This window comes from Cebidichthys violaceus, unplaced genomic scaffold, assembly GCF_023349555.1.
Source record: "Cebidichthys violaceus isolate CVI_PGR_0920_01 unplaced genomic scaffold, fCebVio1.0.p SCAF_2, whole genome shotgun sequence".
NCBI lineage: Eukaryota > Metazoa > Chordata > Actinopteri > Perciformes > Stichaeidae > Cebidichthys > Cebidichthys violaceus.
The window spans coordinates 17,113,208-17,127,842 of NW_027176372.1; the positions used below are offsets into that span (position 1 = coordinate 17,113,208).

The window sequence follows — 14,635 nt, forward strand, 5'->3', positions numbered from 1 at the left end:
TTAAAGGGTTTATCGTTCCTACAACACTTGAATGCATCACTTGTGCAGGTGGCTCCGGGCGTGGCTTCATGTCGGAGGATATGGATCTGTCTGCGCATGCGTGAGCCAGAAAAGTGCGTTTTAGAATGATTACTGCTGGCCAGCGGAGAGACAGATTATACGGCTCTACACAACTGTTGTTTTAATCCCCTGGGCGAGGAGATTTAAGAAAAAAACACTGGTTTTAAACCCAGCAGCCATATTGTATGGGAAAACGACGGAAAGACTCCGGTTTTCTGAAAAAAAAAATCGTTTGTTCACACACCTCTGTCAAAGACTTTTGGGGAGTTTAATTGTTTTTCTTACTGGCGGTGGGTTTCTGTCGGACAACTAGTTTGCCAGCTGGTTGAGGAATCCTGAGATTGGGACTCGTTTTTGAGGCATTTTACACAATATTGTGGTCATCTCTTTGGTTTAAAGGTGTTAAAGTAACCGTGTGGAACATGAAGGACCGATTGGAGCAACTTAAAGCGGTAAGTAATGTCCAGGAAATGTCTATTTTACATAGTCTTTTTATTTCATCCAGTATTTTCTCTCTGTTCACTTGAGTAGCCATCTGCAAAACGTTTATTATAGGAAGAAATGACAGGTGAATATTAGTTAAAACATTTCATTTTGTACTATTCTGAATTGAATTTATAGCTGACACATACTCATTTAAACTAGTAATGTACCGTGTGATGACATAACTCATATAGTAACACTGCAGGTTGGAAAATGATTTGAAATGATGGGTGAAAGTGATTCATTCATAAATACATTTACGTTTCGTGACATGCAGCAGCCATGTTTTGCGATGTGACAATTACGTGTCAGAGATGTGTTGTTATGTAGTATAATTAATAGTGTAATTAGAAGGCTATTAGTTGAATTGTATCAGCAGATATCGTTTTACAAGTGGTGAGTTCTTAAATGGGTGCTGTTAATTCCTAAAATTGGATGTAGGTCTGTGTATGTAGTTACAAATGGTACTTCCCACAGCAATTAGCAGTAACAACGGATTAATCATTTATTGTCACGGAAGATGCCGTTAAAGATGAACAGATTAGTCAATTATTAATTTTGTTAATGACTAAGAATGTTGAAGTGATATATGATGCAAAATTGTCAAAATATTCTGGTTACAAATGTGTTTTATGTCTCTGTTTTTATATGAATGTTAATTGAACATCTTTGGATGTCACCTCTGACATTTTCAAAAGTATTTTCTCAAGTTTTCAGTCAGTGAATAATGAATGATTACAGTAAACAATATATGGATTAATCCATAGTGAAAACTTTGCAGTCCTAGTTGCATTTGCTGCTAACCAGAGAGTCCTCTATACCTTTTTGTGTTCAGCCATCACAGCTAAGTGACACCTTTTACACAGCAGCAAACATCCATTATATTCATATTTTCCCTATTCAGAATTGAGTTGGTGACAGTGGCTACACTAGCTGCTGGGGGGGGGGGGGGGGCTTGATCTAATTGTAACCCAAGTTGGGATATGTTGCCATAGCTACCTGACACTGCTGGCCAAATATTTGCCCCCACCCCCCCAGGAGTCTGTAATCTCACACAGCTGGCTTCTTTTCAGGCAAAGGAAGTACAGATAGTAAGTGAAGTGGACTAGTCAGTACAGGACTACTGTTTTTACATTTAAACATCTGTAAAACAACTATAACACTATGTTCTCTTGTCCTAGTGGCTTTCTTCAATTTTAACTCATCTCTTTCTTTGTCATTATTTTTTATCCAAAGTCATTGCCCACCGCCTTCATTACCCTCCTTGAGTTTTCTATCTAATGTGTAACTTGTTGGCAGTAATCTTCTGTGTGTGTGTGTGTGTGTGTGTGTGTGTGTGTCACCTGATAGACTTGGTAAAGAGGAGCAACAAGAAACGCTGAGTTGTGGGTTCAGCTGGGGTTATGGTCACATGTGATTGCTCGTATTATATGCTGTTAGAAAGCTTTGAATACAGTTTCTTGCATTTAAAGAAATACCAATAGCATAAGTTGATGAAGGAGCCATGTTTGACCATGTAGTTTCATTGTAAGCTGACATTAACTTGATAGCCGTGTTCTGTATTTCAGGCTCTCTGTTCCGTCCCCCTCATGGTATTTTCAAATGAGTTTCCTCACACTGTCTTACCGTGACCACCGTTGTTACCTTGCTTCCCCGCCTGCTCAGCTATCGGCACAATGAATTGGGAAAGCTAACATGGCTTCTTCTGTGGCACATGGAGGTTTTAAATCCCATGTCAGATTTTAGCGCTGCATTAACACAAGTCCTGATGGAGTATTTTGCCTTCTGGCACCATGCTGCTGTAGATCTGACCCCAGGTCCCTATCCTGCTGCCGTTTTGGTTAGTGGCTCATTTTCTAAATCATCCTGTGGGAAAATCTAGTGAATTGGGCTTCAACTAAACAAAATTCAACTCAATTTATAGGTTGGTCTATAAAATGTCCCAAAAACAATGGAAAACTAAAAGGTGCACTCAGCAGAGAGCAGATCCCCGCCAGGCGTGTCTGCAACCTCCAAAGCTGTATTGTGTTGTTGAATCTGAAATGCAACCCATGATCGGCTAACCTCTTGTCAAGACAGTAATGAGCTGTAAGGCGTTGTTAAACACACTTCATTCAAACTCAAAAACATGCGGTAATGTGTGCAGGCAATTGGCTCAAAGTCGTCAAGACATGTCATACAATCACAGCTGAGTGACGGCGATGTACTCAGAATTAAGAGAATTAATGAAACCATAAGAGGACTTTTAGCATGCAGCCATAACCGGCCACCCAAAATATTATGCAGTTTGCTGCAGCAGAATGCTAGATTAACCGTGGACAGACACAGAGGTGCACACTCACTCACTCACTCACTCACTCACTCACTCACTCACTCACTCACTCACTCACAGACACACACACACTTGCAGGCGATCACATGATTCTCTTGGTGGAGATGATCACCAGCACAATTTACTAAAGCCTTCCTTGTTTGTTCTGACTAACTCCCCAAAAATCCTGAGTTATCTTAAATTATCACAACGAAGCAAATCCTCAGAAATGACTCACTCAAACTCTTGGAATTTTGGCCTTTTTTGTTTGAAAAAAATTACTGAAATGATTGATAAACTATCAAGATAGCTGCCGATTATTGTTCTATTGAATCGACTAATTGATTAATTCACTAATTATGGCAGCTCTACAAGTGTTCACATTATTCTTCTTTTATATACGACAGCTCAGTTGAGCCTTTTGTACACTCTCATCGTTCATAACCGTCATTTATGATCCTCAGAGACAAAGTCTGACGGTAAATTACCTCCCAGTTTCTGTAAGATGACGGAGTCACAGGACAGATAGCGAGGGCGGGGGCTGGGCATTCAACATGTCGACGATTGGAGTCCGACTTGCTGAATAGTGTGCTTGTAGTTTTGTGAATGATGATAATTCATCAGGTCACTTCAGGCTTTTTTAAATGTAGTTACAATGCTTGTGTGTATATATATATATATATATATATATATATATATATATATATATATATATATATATATATGCTCCACCTGTATTTGTGCCATAGTAGTGTGTGTCCATAGGGTTTGATCAGTCGTTACACTGTTGCACATCGACTAGTACAACACAGTCCTATAATGTTGGCTCCAATGAAGCCGTGCGCTCCGAGAGCTGGTGAGTTTGTTGTGTTTGAGAGGCAGAGGATCGCTATGTCTGCCTCGGTGTAAAACCTCTGTCTAGTCCTGCGTTACGCAACATGACATATGGGGCTTTGTATGCAGAACAAGCGTAATTAGGATATTTGAATAAAAGGAACAAGCCAGCGTCCGAGCTAACGTATCAATCACTCGTGCACCCAAGCTCAGCATGTGCTCTCTTTTTCCTGTTTGTTTTTTTGATGATTACACAATCCTCATGTAACAGCATGAGGCATGAGATTATAGCATTTTTGGGGAAAAAAGAGAGAAAATCTAATTTGTTGCTTCTTGGTTCACTCTGTCAGTCAACAGTTTGGCACCGTAGCACAGACGTGGCCTTCAACCTAGTTTGTTCACAATATATTTATTTATTTTTTTAAATAAATGATTTAAGGATGTTTGTTATTTCCATTAGCATTAGACAATATTGCATAAAATGCTGTAAATTACTGGGTAATGTGAATGTATTTCCACAATGCACATGTCTTTTAAACATTAGATAATCTTACACTGCTTTTTCAAAACCGTATCAAACTGTGGTTATAAGCGTGTGTGTGTCTGTGCGTGTGTGTGTGTGTGTGTGTGTGTGTGTGTGTGTGTGTGTGGCCGTTTGGTTTGTTAAAGCGTTTGATGCACGCGGCCGTCCCTTTGCCCTTATTTCTGCTGAATAAGAGACACTGGAAGGAAGTCGTGCTCGTTCTTATCTCTCTGTTGCAGAAGTGCAGTGTGAGGGAGCCTAATGTAGAGGCCAGAGGGATACAGCTGTATGTTCACTGAATAACTCACAGAGAGTTATAAAAACAAGCAGTGTGTGTGTGTCCAGGGAACTCTATGTTACTTCACAACTGTTGTTAGTTACAGCAGCCTGAACCAAATAGCTGCATTTGCAATTCAAATTTTAGACGAGGGGTAGAAGGTTAAAGACAGACAGAACGGCTGCCACTTATTTTCATCATTGATTAATCTGCTCTATTATTTTCCTGGTTAATAATTTTGTTTATATAATGCGAATAAAAAAAGAAATAAGGCGACCCATTATGTATCCTACAGCCCTAAGTGATGTGATAAAATCACTTGTTTTATTTGACCAACCCAATAAGAAAAGCCCAGGAACAGTGTTCTTTGGGAAGTTAAAGAATGATTATAGTTGTATTCCAGGGCAGTGTGAATGAGGTTATATCTATTCAGATTGCTTGTTCACAGTCAGCTAATATGAGAGAGCAGTTTCTGTGCCTTGACTTTGATCCAGTCTGACTTTCTCCAGGGAAGTCAAGTGTTCCAGACTGGAGACTCCTCGTCACCCGTTCCAAAACAGAATATGAGAACACAGTGAGAACACATTTGTTCGTCAAAAGTAGAAGTAACTAAAAGGGAGGGAACAAAGAGAGCTTATTGTCATTGTTTCAGTCTTCTAACTCCGTCACAGCCTGGCCCTATGATGTCTGTTTACACTGAGCCTTTGCTGTGCTTTCTTATAGTCGGTTAAAAAAAGGTTCCTGGAGCCTGGCCCTAATCCTACCCCGTGTAAATATTCACCAGCAGCCACTGCCCTGTGTTTACTGACTGTGCCTTGTGACTATTTATGACTTCAGCAGAGGGAAACTTTCTTCTATAAGTTATTGGTTGTAGGCTGATTAGGATCAGACTAATATTTCTGAGTGTGTCACGCTGAGCTGCTAACCAGGAAGCAGTTTCATTAGTGAGAGTTTGTTCTCGGCCCAAAATACCGTTCAGGGACTTTCTACCCTGAGAAGAAATACATTTCTGGACATGAAAATAACCAAAAAGAACTCAGTCTATGTGTATTGGTCTATAAAAACTTAAATTAATCGTGGTTATGTGAGTTATGTGAAAGTATTAGGAGTTGGAATTGAATGCTTGGTCAGATTAGTAGTTTTATTTACTTTTATTTACTATTTCTTGGCCGCATTGGCTTCCTGAGGTGATGGCAGGCAGATTTTGAAAAGAAGCTAGGCTAGCTGTTTCCCCCTGCTTCCAGTCTTTGTGCTAAGCTAAGCTAACCGGCTGCTAACATATTTACCCGACAGACATCAGAGCGGTGTCGATCTTCTCATCTAACTCTTGACAGTAAAGCAAAAGAGCGCAACTCCCCTACATGTTGAACTATTGCCTTAAGTTTGCATTTAGCAGACATGAAATATGTTGCAGAACACACCTTGTATGTCAAATTTAAAAACAATTTAACTGTGAAGACAATGGCAGGCTCTGGTTTTACAACTAAGTTATCTCTCTAGTCTCTGCTGTCTAGTCTCTGCTATATTTAAAAGTTTAAGTTGAAAGCATGTTTATGTCCCTCAAACTAACGTATTGGAAAAAGTGTCGTTTTTGTATCTCTACTGAAACTCATTGTTTGTTTGTACATAAAACCTAGAAGGGCATTAAAACAACATAAAAAAAGAAACACAAAAAAGAAACACAAGGTGATTTTGAACGAGACGTACGTCATGTTTTAATAAGATTTAACAGACTTTACTTTGCTTTCATTCTGTCAGACGTGTGATCAAGATGATGACGAGGTGGAGATTGCTGTGGACAACGCAGCCTTCATGGACGAATTCTTCTGTCAGGTCAGTGTTTTTACTGATTCACTTGTATTTATGAGGGCGTGCACGGGTTAATGTCCTCATTTCTTTTCATTTGCATGCATTTCTGATTGACTGTTTGTCTGCGTGTTTGTTTCAGATTGAGGACATCAGGAACAGTATTGATAAAATTGATGAGAATGTGGCTGAAGTCAAAAAGCTTTTCTCCGTCATCCTGTCTGCGCCCACATCAGATCAGAGTAAGACGCTAGCTTTTCTTCCTGTACCGGCTCCTTTTCCCTCTCTTCTCTGCTAAAGTGTTCACCCCACCCTTCTCCCTTACGGTGAGGATATTCCCTTATCCAAGCCTAACCCCATTTAAAAGCTGCATTCAATTGTTTGTCTCCCAAATTGAATCAAATCAGACTTTTGTTAAGAGGAACTAAGCTACGTATTGTTGTACCGAGTTAAAGCAACATTTAAATAATATTGCGATTATTTTTGCTTCACTGGTCTGAACATTTCAGAAAATCGCATTATAGCATTATGAAAGACTGACAATCTTTCACAAGCATCATTTAAATGTAAACTTTATTTGAGAGCTTTATCAGTGTATTAGTATTTGTAATAAGTGTGTTTCAAGCTGATTATTGACACATGTCTTTTTCTTTCTTTCTAGAAACACAGGATGACTTGGAGGCAATCACCAATGACATAAAGAAGATGGCTAACAATGCAAGAAACAAACTCAAGAGTGAGTCTGGCTGCCACACACACACACACACACACACACACACACACACACACACAGCTTGTCAGTCTGTACAACAAAGGGAATTGCTTTAATGTGAAATGTTGCGGAGGAACTAAACAATGATGTGGTGTGAAGTTGATTTTAAAGCTGAATCATAAATCACTAGTTTGAATTGCTTCCCAGCCATCGAGAGGAATCTGGAGTCAGAGGAGCAGGAGAGGGTGTCGGCTGACATGCGGATACGTAAATCACAGGTAAATGATGTCCGACTGAAGTTTCCTCTATTTCTTCTCAAATTCAAACTTGACAGGCTTATGGGCATGAAAGAAAAGGGGAAGAGAAGAAAAAGCAATTTGGAAAAATTTACAAAATCTAAAAACAGAGCTACGACAGCAAATTTTAAACATTGTATTTATTATTATTATTATTATTATTATTATTATTATTATTATTATTAGTAGTAGTAGTAGTAGTAGTAGTAGTAGTATTTGTATGATTTTATTATTATTAGTCTTATGAGTATTATTATTTTTATTATTAATATATTTTTTTTATATGAGTAAAAGTTTGTTTGTCTTTGACATTAAAACATGTATGTTATACATTTGTGTCGGCTCTGAAGTTTATGCCTGATTTGACACAAATTGTCACAGCACCTCCATCAAGATTACTAATTCATTTGTTCCCTGTCGTCTCCCAGCATGCAGTCCTGTCCAGGAAGTTTGTGGAGGTAATGACAAAGTACAATGAAGCTCAGGTGGACTTCAGGGAGAGGAGTAAAGGACGTATTCAGAGACAACTAGAGATCAGTGAGTGACGGCCATAAAATCGTGCGATGGTCTCACAATCTTCTTTGTCATAAACCTTTTTTTTCTTGTTTTTCCTCTTCAGCTGGAAAAGCGACAACAGATGATGAACTGGAAGAGATGTTGGAGAGTGGCAATGCTGCTGTGTTTACTGCAGGGGTAAGTGTGTGTGTGTGTGTGTGTGTGTGTGTGTGTGTGTGTGTGTGTGTGTGTGTGTGTGTGTGTGTGTGTGTGTGTGTGGGCGTGCATTCATCAGCCTCGACAGTGATCATAATGTGGTTGAGCTCAGTAAAACTCAAAGTGCCTCGTGTCATCTGGTTAAAGATTAGCTGTGCTTGTGATTTGTCCCGTCGGACTCAAAGTCAGTTTGCCAATAGGCAAAGACTAAGCTTTTTTTTTTTGAGCTGCTTGGAACAGCTGAGAAACTGAGCACCAGTGTGTCTCTACTCATCAGACTACCACGATGCATTTCAACTGGTGGTAGCAATAAACCTCTCCTCTCCACAGATCGTGGACGCTGGGATCTCTAAACAAGCTCTGAGTGAGATTGAAGCCAGACACAAAGACATTGTCCGTCTGGAAAGTAGCATCAAGGAGCTGCACGATATGTTTGTAGACATCGCCATGCTGGTGGAGAGCCAGGTACGCTCCTCCACGTCCGTCTGCCCATCATTTTGTCCACCCAGCCAATTGCTTCAGGAACTTTTTTTCATTCATTTATTCATCCATTCTTTACTTTTTCCCCTGTGGCTTTTGTGTTTGATCCTGACTGTATTCAACTCCTTTTCTCCCCGTTCACCTCTCTTCCGGTCTCCGCTGGAGTCTGACTTTCATTCTGCACCTGTTTCCTCTTTTCCAGCTCCATGCCTTTTGTTACACCTCTTTTACACTTTTTTATTCTCACTGCCACCACCATCTCATCCCCCAACATCGATGGAACCAACACGAATGCATTTAGTAAGATGTACGAGTAAAGCATCATCGCAGATATGAGCGCAGGCGTCGCACTAGAATTAATGCAAACGCATGTTGTTGATCAGCCGCTCCCTGTTTATGCGTACATAAGTCTAACCACATATTTCTTACTGCTTGAACCATGCTTTCTGAGGGAAAGGCTTGTTTGAGGTAAGGGCCACACTCCTGCTGTCTGTGTTGTGTGATTTCCCAACGATACTCTTTGTCTTCTTAACCATTTTTTATATTTCCAGCTTTTAGCTTGAAGAGGTAAATTTCAGCATTAACATGAATATGAATGCTTCCTCCTGACATCCAAAACACAGCTCCTCATGGAGTCATTATTGAAGATGTCACTTTTTTAACAGTAGAGGTTTTGACAATAAATTTCAAAATACTGGTCAGTTGTACTACTTTGTGCATTCAAACCAATGTTCCTAACTGTTCTTCTGCTTGTGGCGTGTTGCTCTGTATCTTACTGATTGTCCTGTGTTTTTCAGGGAGACATAGTTGACAACATAGAGCAGAATGTATCCAAGTCAGTGGACCATATAACAGTGGCTAAGGAACAGACCAAAAAAGCTATAAGGCATCAGACCAAAGCACGCAAGGTAATGTAATGCAGCAACCAGCTGCTCCAGTCTGCTGGTGACCTCTTCCTGTTGTTTTTCTGACTATTATCTCGACACAGTTTGACACATTTAAACCACACAGTGTGCACACAGATCACACTCCCTCGCCCTGCAGACACATCGCCAATCACACACTCAACTGTAGGGTGCATTATACGTATGTGCTTTGCTTTTTGTTCTCTCTCTCTCGCCCTCTCTCTCTCTCTCTCGCTGTTTTATTTATCTTTTTTCCCGTTGCTTTCCGTCGCCTCTGACGCCGTGCCCCATGTTAGGGTGGAATGATTGAGAGGATTGAGAGCAACATGGACCAGTCGGTGGGCTTTGTGGAGCGGGCCGTAGCAGACACTAAGAAAGCTGCAAAGTTTCAGCAGGAGGCTCGCCGTGTGAGTGACCACAGTCGGGAGGAGTGGTCGGGTTTCCCAAAAGCAATAAAAATAGTTTGATTTTATCGTTTACAATAGAACAGCGATTACCCTGAGATCAATGCTGTTCAAAGCAGTGCAAAGAGGAGAGAGATAGGAAAAATGAAATGGACTAGATTTACAAACACAGAACAATTTGAGTTGCAACCCTGACCGTGTGTTTGAATACGATTAAGTAATTTAATCCATGTTATTCTGTTGACCTTCAGCCAATGTGAAGCCTGCTTACCTACAGAGCAGTAGTTCACGTTTATTGCTTAGACTGCACTATCCCAATTGGCATAAAAATAACAGCCCCCTGAATGATTTTTGCACCTTTGCAAATTTCTAACATTTCACTTTATTTCTACTGTTTACCTTGTGATCATCACATTGAAAGACACAATTATTATTTTTATGATAAATTGTGTTAAAGAGTTGTAAAACTCTGTTCTGCTGTGCAGGTTTGTAGCATCTGTAATACCTTCAAACTCATTCCTCTGACTGGCCATCCTGGCTGTCACATTTTATAGTGTTGCTGATACCAAAAACCACCTATCCACCAATGCAGCCCCTTCAAAAGAAGAGCTGTTTTCGATCTAAAAAGCCCCACTCAGTTTTCTTTTAATACAAAGATGCTTTTGGGAAACCTGCCAGAATGAAGACCGTCCCCACCATCAAGACCCTGATCCTTACCTGTGATGACCCATAACCCTCCTACCTGCTCTGTTTCTGAGCCTCCACCACCAGCCCAGCACCAAAAAACAAAACCAAGACCACCCCCTCCCACCTGCTCACACACACACACACACACACACACACACACACACACACACACACACACACACACACACACACACACACACACACCAACAGCTTCTACACTCTTCTCTCTCTCTCTCTCTGTTCTTTCTCTTCAGCTTTAACCGTAACGTTTGTCTTTCTTTACAATTGTGTTTGAGGATATTGCTCGTTAGCTTCAGGCTGTTAAAGCATGTCTGTGAAAATAACTTATAATGACGAGTTAACATAAAGTCAACACTGCTGCACCAAGACTAAACTGGTTCTTCAGACTTTAGCAAGATTTATGCACTGGGTTTGTGTGGTTACCAAGCCACAAGGAGATTTCATTATTGTTGCACAAATGAATAACGTACTTATTGTTGTTTCCCACTGAGAATTGTCCTGATGGTACTGTATGTACTTGGTTGTTCCCAACAGAAAATGGTGATAATAGTGGTGGTTGTGGTGGTCTTGCTGGGCTTACTAGCGCTCATAATCGGGTTGTCTGTTGGATTGAAGTAAAGCTGATGAGCTGTTTGAATAAGAGGAGCGCTGAGGGTGAGTAACTCTGGAGCAAATACGCTCTGTCGTGCCACAATGGGTGTGGGTATGAACCGTGCTTTGAAAAAGGATTTGCATGCTCTTTTCCTCTGGTGCTCTCTGTGTGTGTGTGTGTGTGTGTGTGTGTGTGTGTGTGTTTTCTTTCTATCCACAGGGCTAACTGGAGGTGTGTTTGTGTGTATTTTAAGCTCTTGGGTGTGTTTTCCTCCTATTCTGCAGCACTTGTCTCTAGTTACTGCTGAACAAACAAAGCAGTAACTAGAAGTGAGTTATATTTTCAGCTGTGTTTTTCTCTTAAATGTCCCAATGTTCTCATGTTCCACGTCATGACTCTCCCCTTTGTCTCTCTCTTTCTCCCTCTCTGTAGAAGATGATCATACTTGTGGTAGTCTGTGCTGTGGATGTTCTCATCTTTTTCACCGTCATCCTCCCCCAGACACGATCACAGGACTGCTGTTTTTATCATCAGTTATTAATCATCCCCTCCGTCAGCTGGCCCGCCAAAGAAATAAACTAATACTGATGGCTCCACTTGCACAACAAAACAAACCTTGAAGAACAAGTGTTACATTTGATCTCTGGATAAAAAAAGAAGACCTTCGAGACTTGGGATATTATGAAAACTTGTTATCCAATCAGAACCGTCCTTCCTGGTCTGTTAGGGTGTGTTTGAGTCCCTCAGGTAGCTTGGACAGGTTTGAGGATGCTCTGCTGCAAATGAGGAAATAAGACTGAAGCTGACAATGCACGGAGGGGAAGAGAGAATTGAGAAATAACTGATCATAACATCACTCCAGTATCACTTAACATTTCATTGTCTAATATTCGATTGCCAAAGAATCAGCCTGGAAGTGTTGAGTGAAATAGATTTTAATGTCCAGTAAGTGGGACCCTTGTGAAGCCTTGTAGAAGCACATCCCCTCCCTCACCCTAATTCTTGCCTTTTTATGAGCCTTGACACATTCTGTGATTGAAAAGCTAGCTACTGTATATTCACTGTATTTGGATTTTGTTGGTTTAGGGGAGTTTTAGCACTTTCACATTTCAAAATATGTCTTTATTTCTGAGATTGAGCTCAGATGATCTTAATGAATTAGTATTTTGTGTGTCGTTGATATCCAGCCCTGAATAGGTCTCAGTTCTTTTAACTTGAAGAGGATCGGTGTGCTCACTTATGATTCTTCAGTTTGTAGAGCCCAGTGGTTCTGATTTTAAATATGAAGGAGGACCTCATGGAAACACATTTCAAACACAGGTGGAGCTTAGATGAGCAAAGAAAGAAGCAAACAAGCATCCATTGCTTTAGGGCTTGTCTAAATACAGCAACATCTTGGAGAAATGTCTGAGTATTTGTTTTGTATCTTTGCTCCATTGTTAAAACGCTGTAAAAACATAATGTCTTAATGCTAAACGAGAGACTGGTAGTAACACTAGCTATTTCAATCTCAGTGCCAGAATAGTTCAATAAGTAAGTAATAGTAATATATTTATGATACGTTGCTAAGTAAGTTGCACATACAGTATGATTTTAACATTTTAACTGACCTACAGTAAGGTCTTCCTGACTGGTGGCTCTTTACTAGTGCGATATGCATTTCCTGGCATATTTTACATCTCATTATATTCCTGCTGTACATGGATACCTCAGTTGCCAGTTTATTGAGTACAGCTATCTGAAACTGATGCACTAATACAGCAGCCCTGCAATAAATCCTGTTGTTGTGAAGGTTATAATGTTCACTTTTTGTTTAAAGAGCTGCAGAGGTCTGTTGGTTAAACGTTATGGACCTACTGCCTGCAAACGTCTCAGTGTAAGAGAGCACAATTCAACAGCACCGCCAAGTACAGCCTCCAAAAAGACAAGATGAATCAACGCATATCTAAAGCAGTTTCAACAAGAACTGCACTTAGCGCAATGTTTAAAGTGCATAACTTTATTGATTTTATCTATCCTTAACAAAGTCTGATATGTTGTGTGATATAAATCTATGAAAATACACCAAACCAAATACAAAAATGATTGATTGCAGGGGTGTTCTATTGGGCTGAATTAGTTTTGGTGTGCCTAATAAAATGGCTTAAATTCTGTTTGGTCACCATTATTTCAGTAGCTCTTTTTTTTGTGTCAAACAGAGTTTATTGAACCACAGTGCACATGTTGTCACCTAGAGGCTTTAATTTGGCAGTTAAAGCAGTTAAAGGTGACGCCAGCTGTGTGTACAAAGACTGTATCAGAGACATTACTTCCCATCATGTAGAGACGGGTATTTCCCACATGTAGGAGTTTTGTAGTGTCTTTAAAACGTCCAGTAAATTATGAGGGCCGCCCTCACTGAGGGAAGCCTTTGTTTCTGTTAGACCAGAGCATGAATGGTTCCTTTTAATTCTGGTTGAGCAGGGAGCTCTTGAAAGTGAGAGCCCTCCCCAGCTTGGTCCTTTGACCGCACACTGTTCTTCATCCGTCGACTGTTCAACCCTAACGCTTCTATTCAAGCCTTTTTCTTCACACACCACCTAGGGAAGGAGGAGAAACTGAAGCAGTTGTACACTGTATAAAATTGAGATTTTATTGAAAATTAAAGATTTTATGTTTTTTAATGACTTGGTTGACTATAGTGTTTACTTGCGACCTCGTGCCTGTCCCTTTTGTGAGTGACCGAAGGTAAAAGGGTAACTGAATTGTTCCATTTTCTGATGACTGCATGTTATGGAAGAGCAGTGTGTGTGTGTGTGTGTGTGTGTGTGTGTGTGTGTGTGTGTGTGTGTGTGTGTGTGTGTGTGTGTGTGTTTTTTATGGGATGGTTGTAGCTGTTGTCAGCAGGTTGTTGACACAGCATGTTAACCAATGTGTTGCAAAGTACAGTTTTTAAAGCCTCGTGCACAAGTTTCAAAGCGGAGGTAAGTTTTTCACCTTTCCTATCTCTTTACACACACACACACACACACACACACACACACACACACACACACACACACACACACACACACACCCTGATCTCTGTGACCCTTTATTCTCCTTTTGATCAATCACCTCCTCAAATCTGTTTGTCCATCTGTGTGAATAATTGTATTGTGTTAGATGCTGTCTGACTGTTTTTTATTTGTATTGAATCAACAGAAAAAGATGATGATTACATTGTGCTGTGCCATCATTGGAATCGTTGTATTCTCCTATCTCTACAGCTTCTTCTCATAGAAGGTTTTACACAGGTAAAACACCTGCATCAGCCTTTAACACTATGAATTCACTTCTTTCACACTGAATGTTAAATAAGGTCCTTTTTTGTCTTTGTGTAGTGTTTCTATGGAAGAGTGTGTCAAGAAAAAGAACATTTCCTGAGGCGCTTCCCTATGTTTACCCTGCCCATTATTTAAATCTATTTTAAAATTTAAAAAAAATGAATTGAACCATACCAGCCCTGTGCACTTACCCTTTTGTTAATCATTTGAATTATTTTCTTGCTGTAT

General features: G+C 40.2%; 1 protein-coding gene across 2 annotated transcripts; it reads left to right on the top strand.

Annotated features, from left to right (window-relative positions):
* Positions 1-107: 107 nt before the first annotated feature.
* Positions 108-13,769, top strand: stx3b (syntaxin 3b). 2 transcript variants are annotated; one of them, XM_068714883.1, is made up of 11 exons: positions 110-512; positions 6,247-6,321; positions 6,437-6,536; positions 6,956-7,030; positions 7,214-7,284; positions 7,731-7,839; positions 7,922-7,995; positions 8,344-8,478; positions 9,291-9,401; positions 11,045-11,164; positions 11,535-13,769. In XM_068714883.1, exons 1-10 carry the CDS (start codon positions 483-485, stop codon positions 11,126-11,128), a joined length of 864 nt encoding a protein of 287 aa, XP_068570984.1. In that variant the 5' UTR covers positions 110-482; the 3' UTR covers positions 11,129-11,164; positions 11,535-13,769. The 2 variants fall into 2 exon arrangements, with proteins under 2 accessions (XP_068570985.1, XP_068570984.1); XM_068714884.1 differs by lacking the exon at positions 9,291-9,401 and having other exon boundaries at positions 108-512.
* The last annotated feature ends 866 nt before the right edge of the window (positions 13,770-14,635 follow it).

Bases quoted from the DNA above. Each gene is read 5' to 3' on its own strand.
- stx3b (XM_068714883.1), top strand. From the start codon at position 483: ATGAAGGACCGATTGGAGCAACTTAAAGCG. The intron at 7,285-7,730 runs GTAAATGATGTC...GTCGTCTCCCAG, and splicing joins TGCGGATACGTAAATCACAG to CATGCAGTCCTGTCCAGGAA. The intron at 7,996-8,343 runs GTAAGTGTGTGT...TCCTCTCCACAG, and splicing joins CTGCTGTGTTTACTGCAGGG to ATCGTGGACGCTGGGATCTC.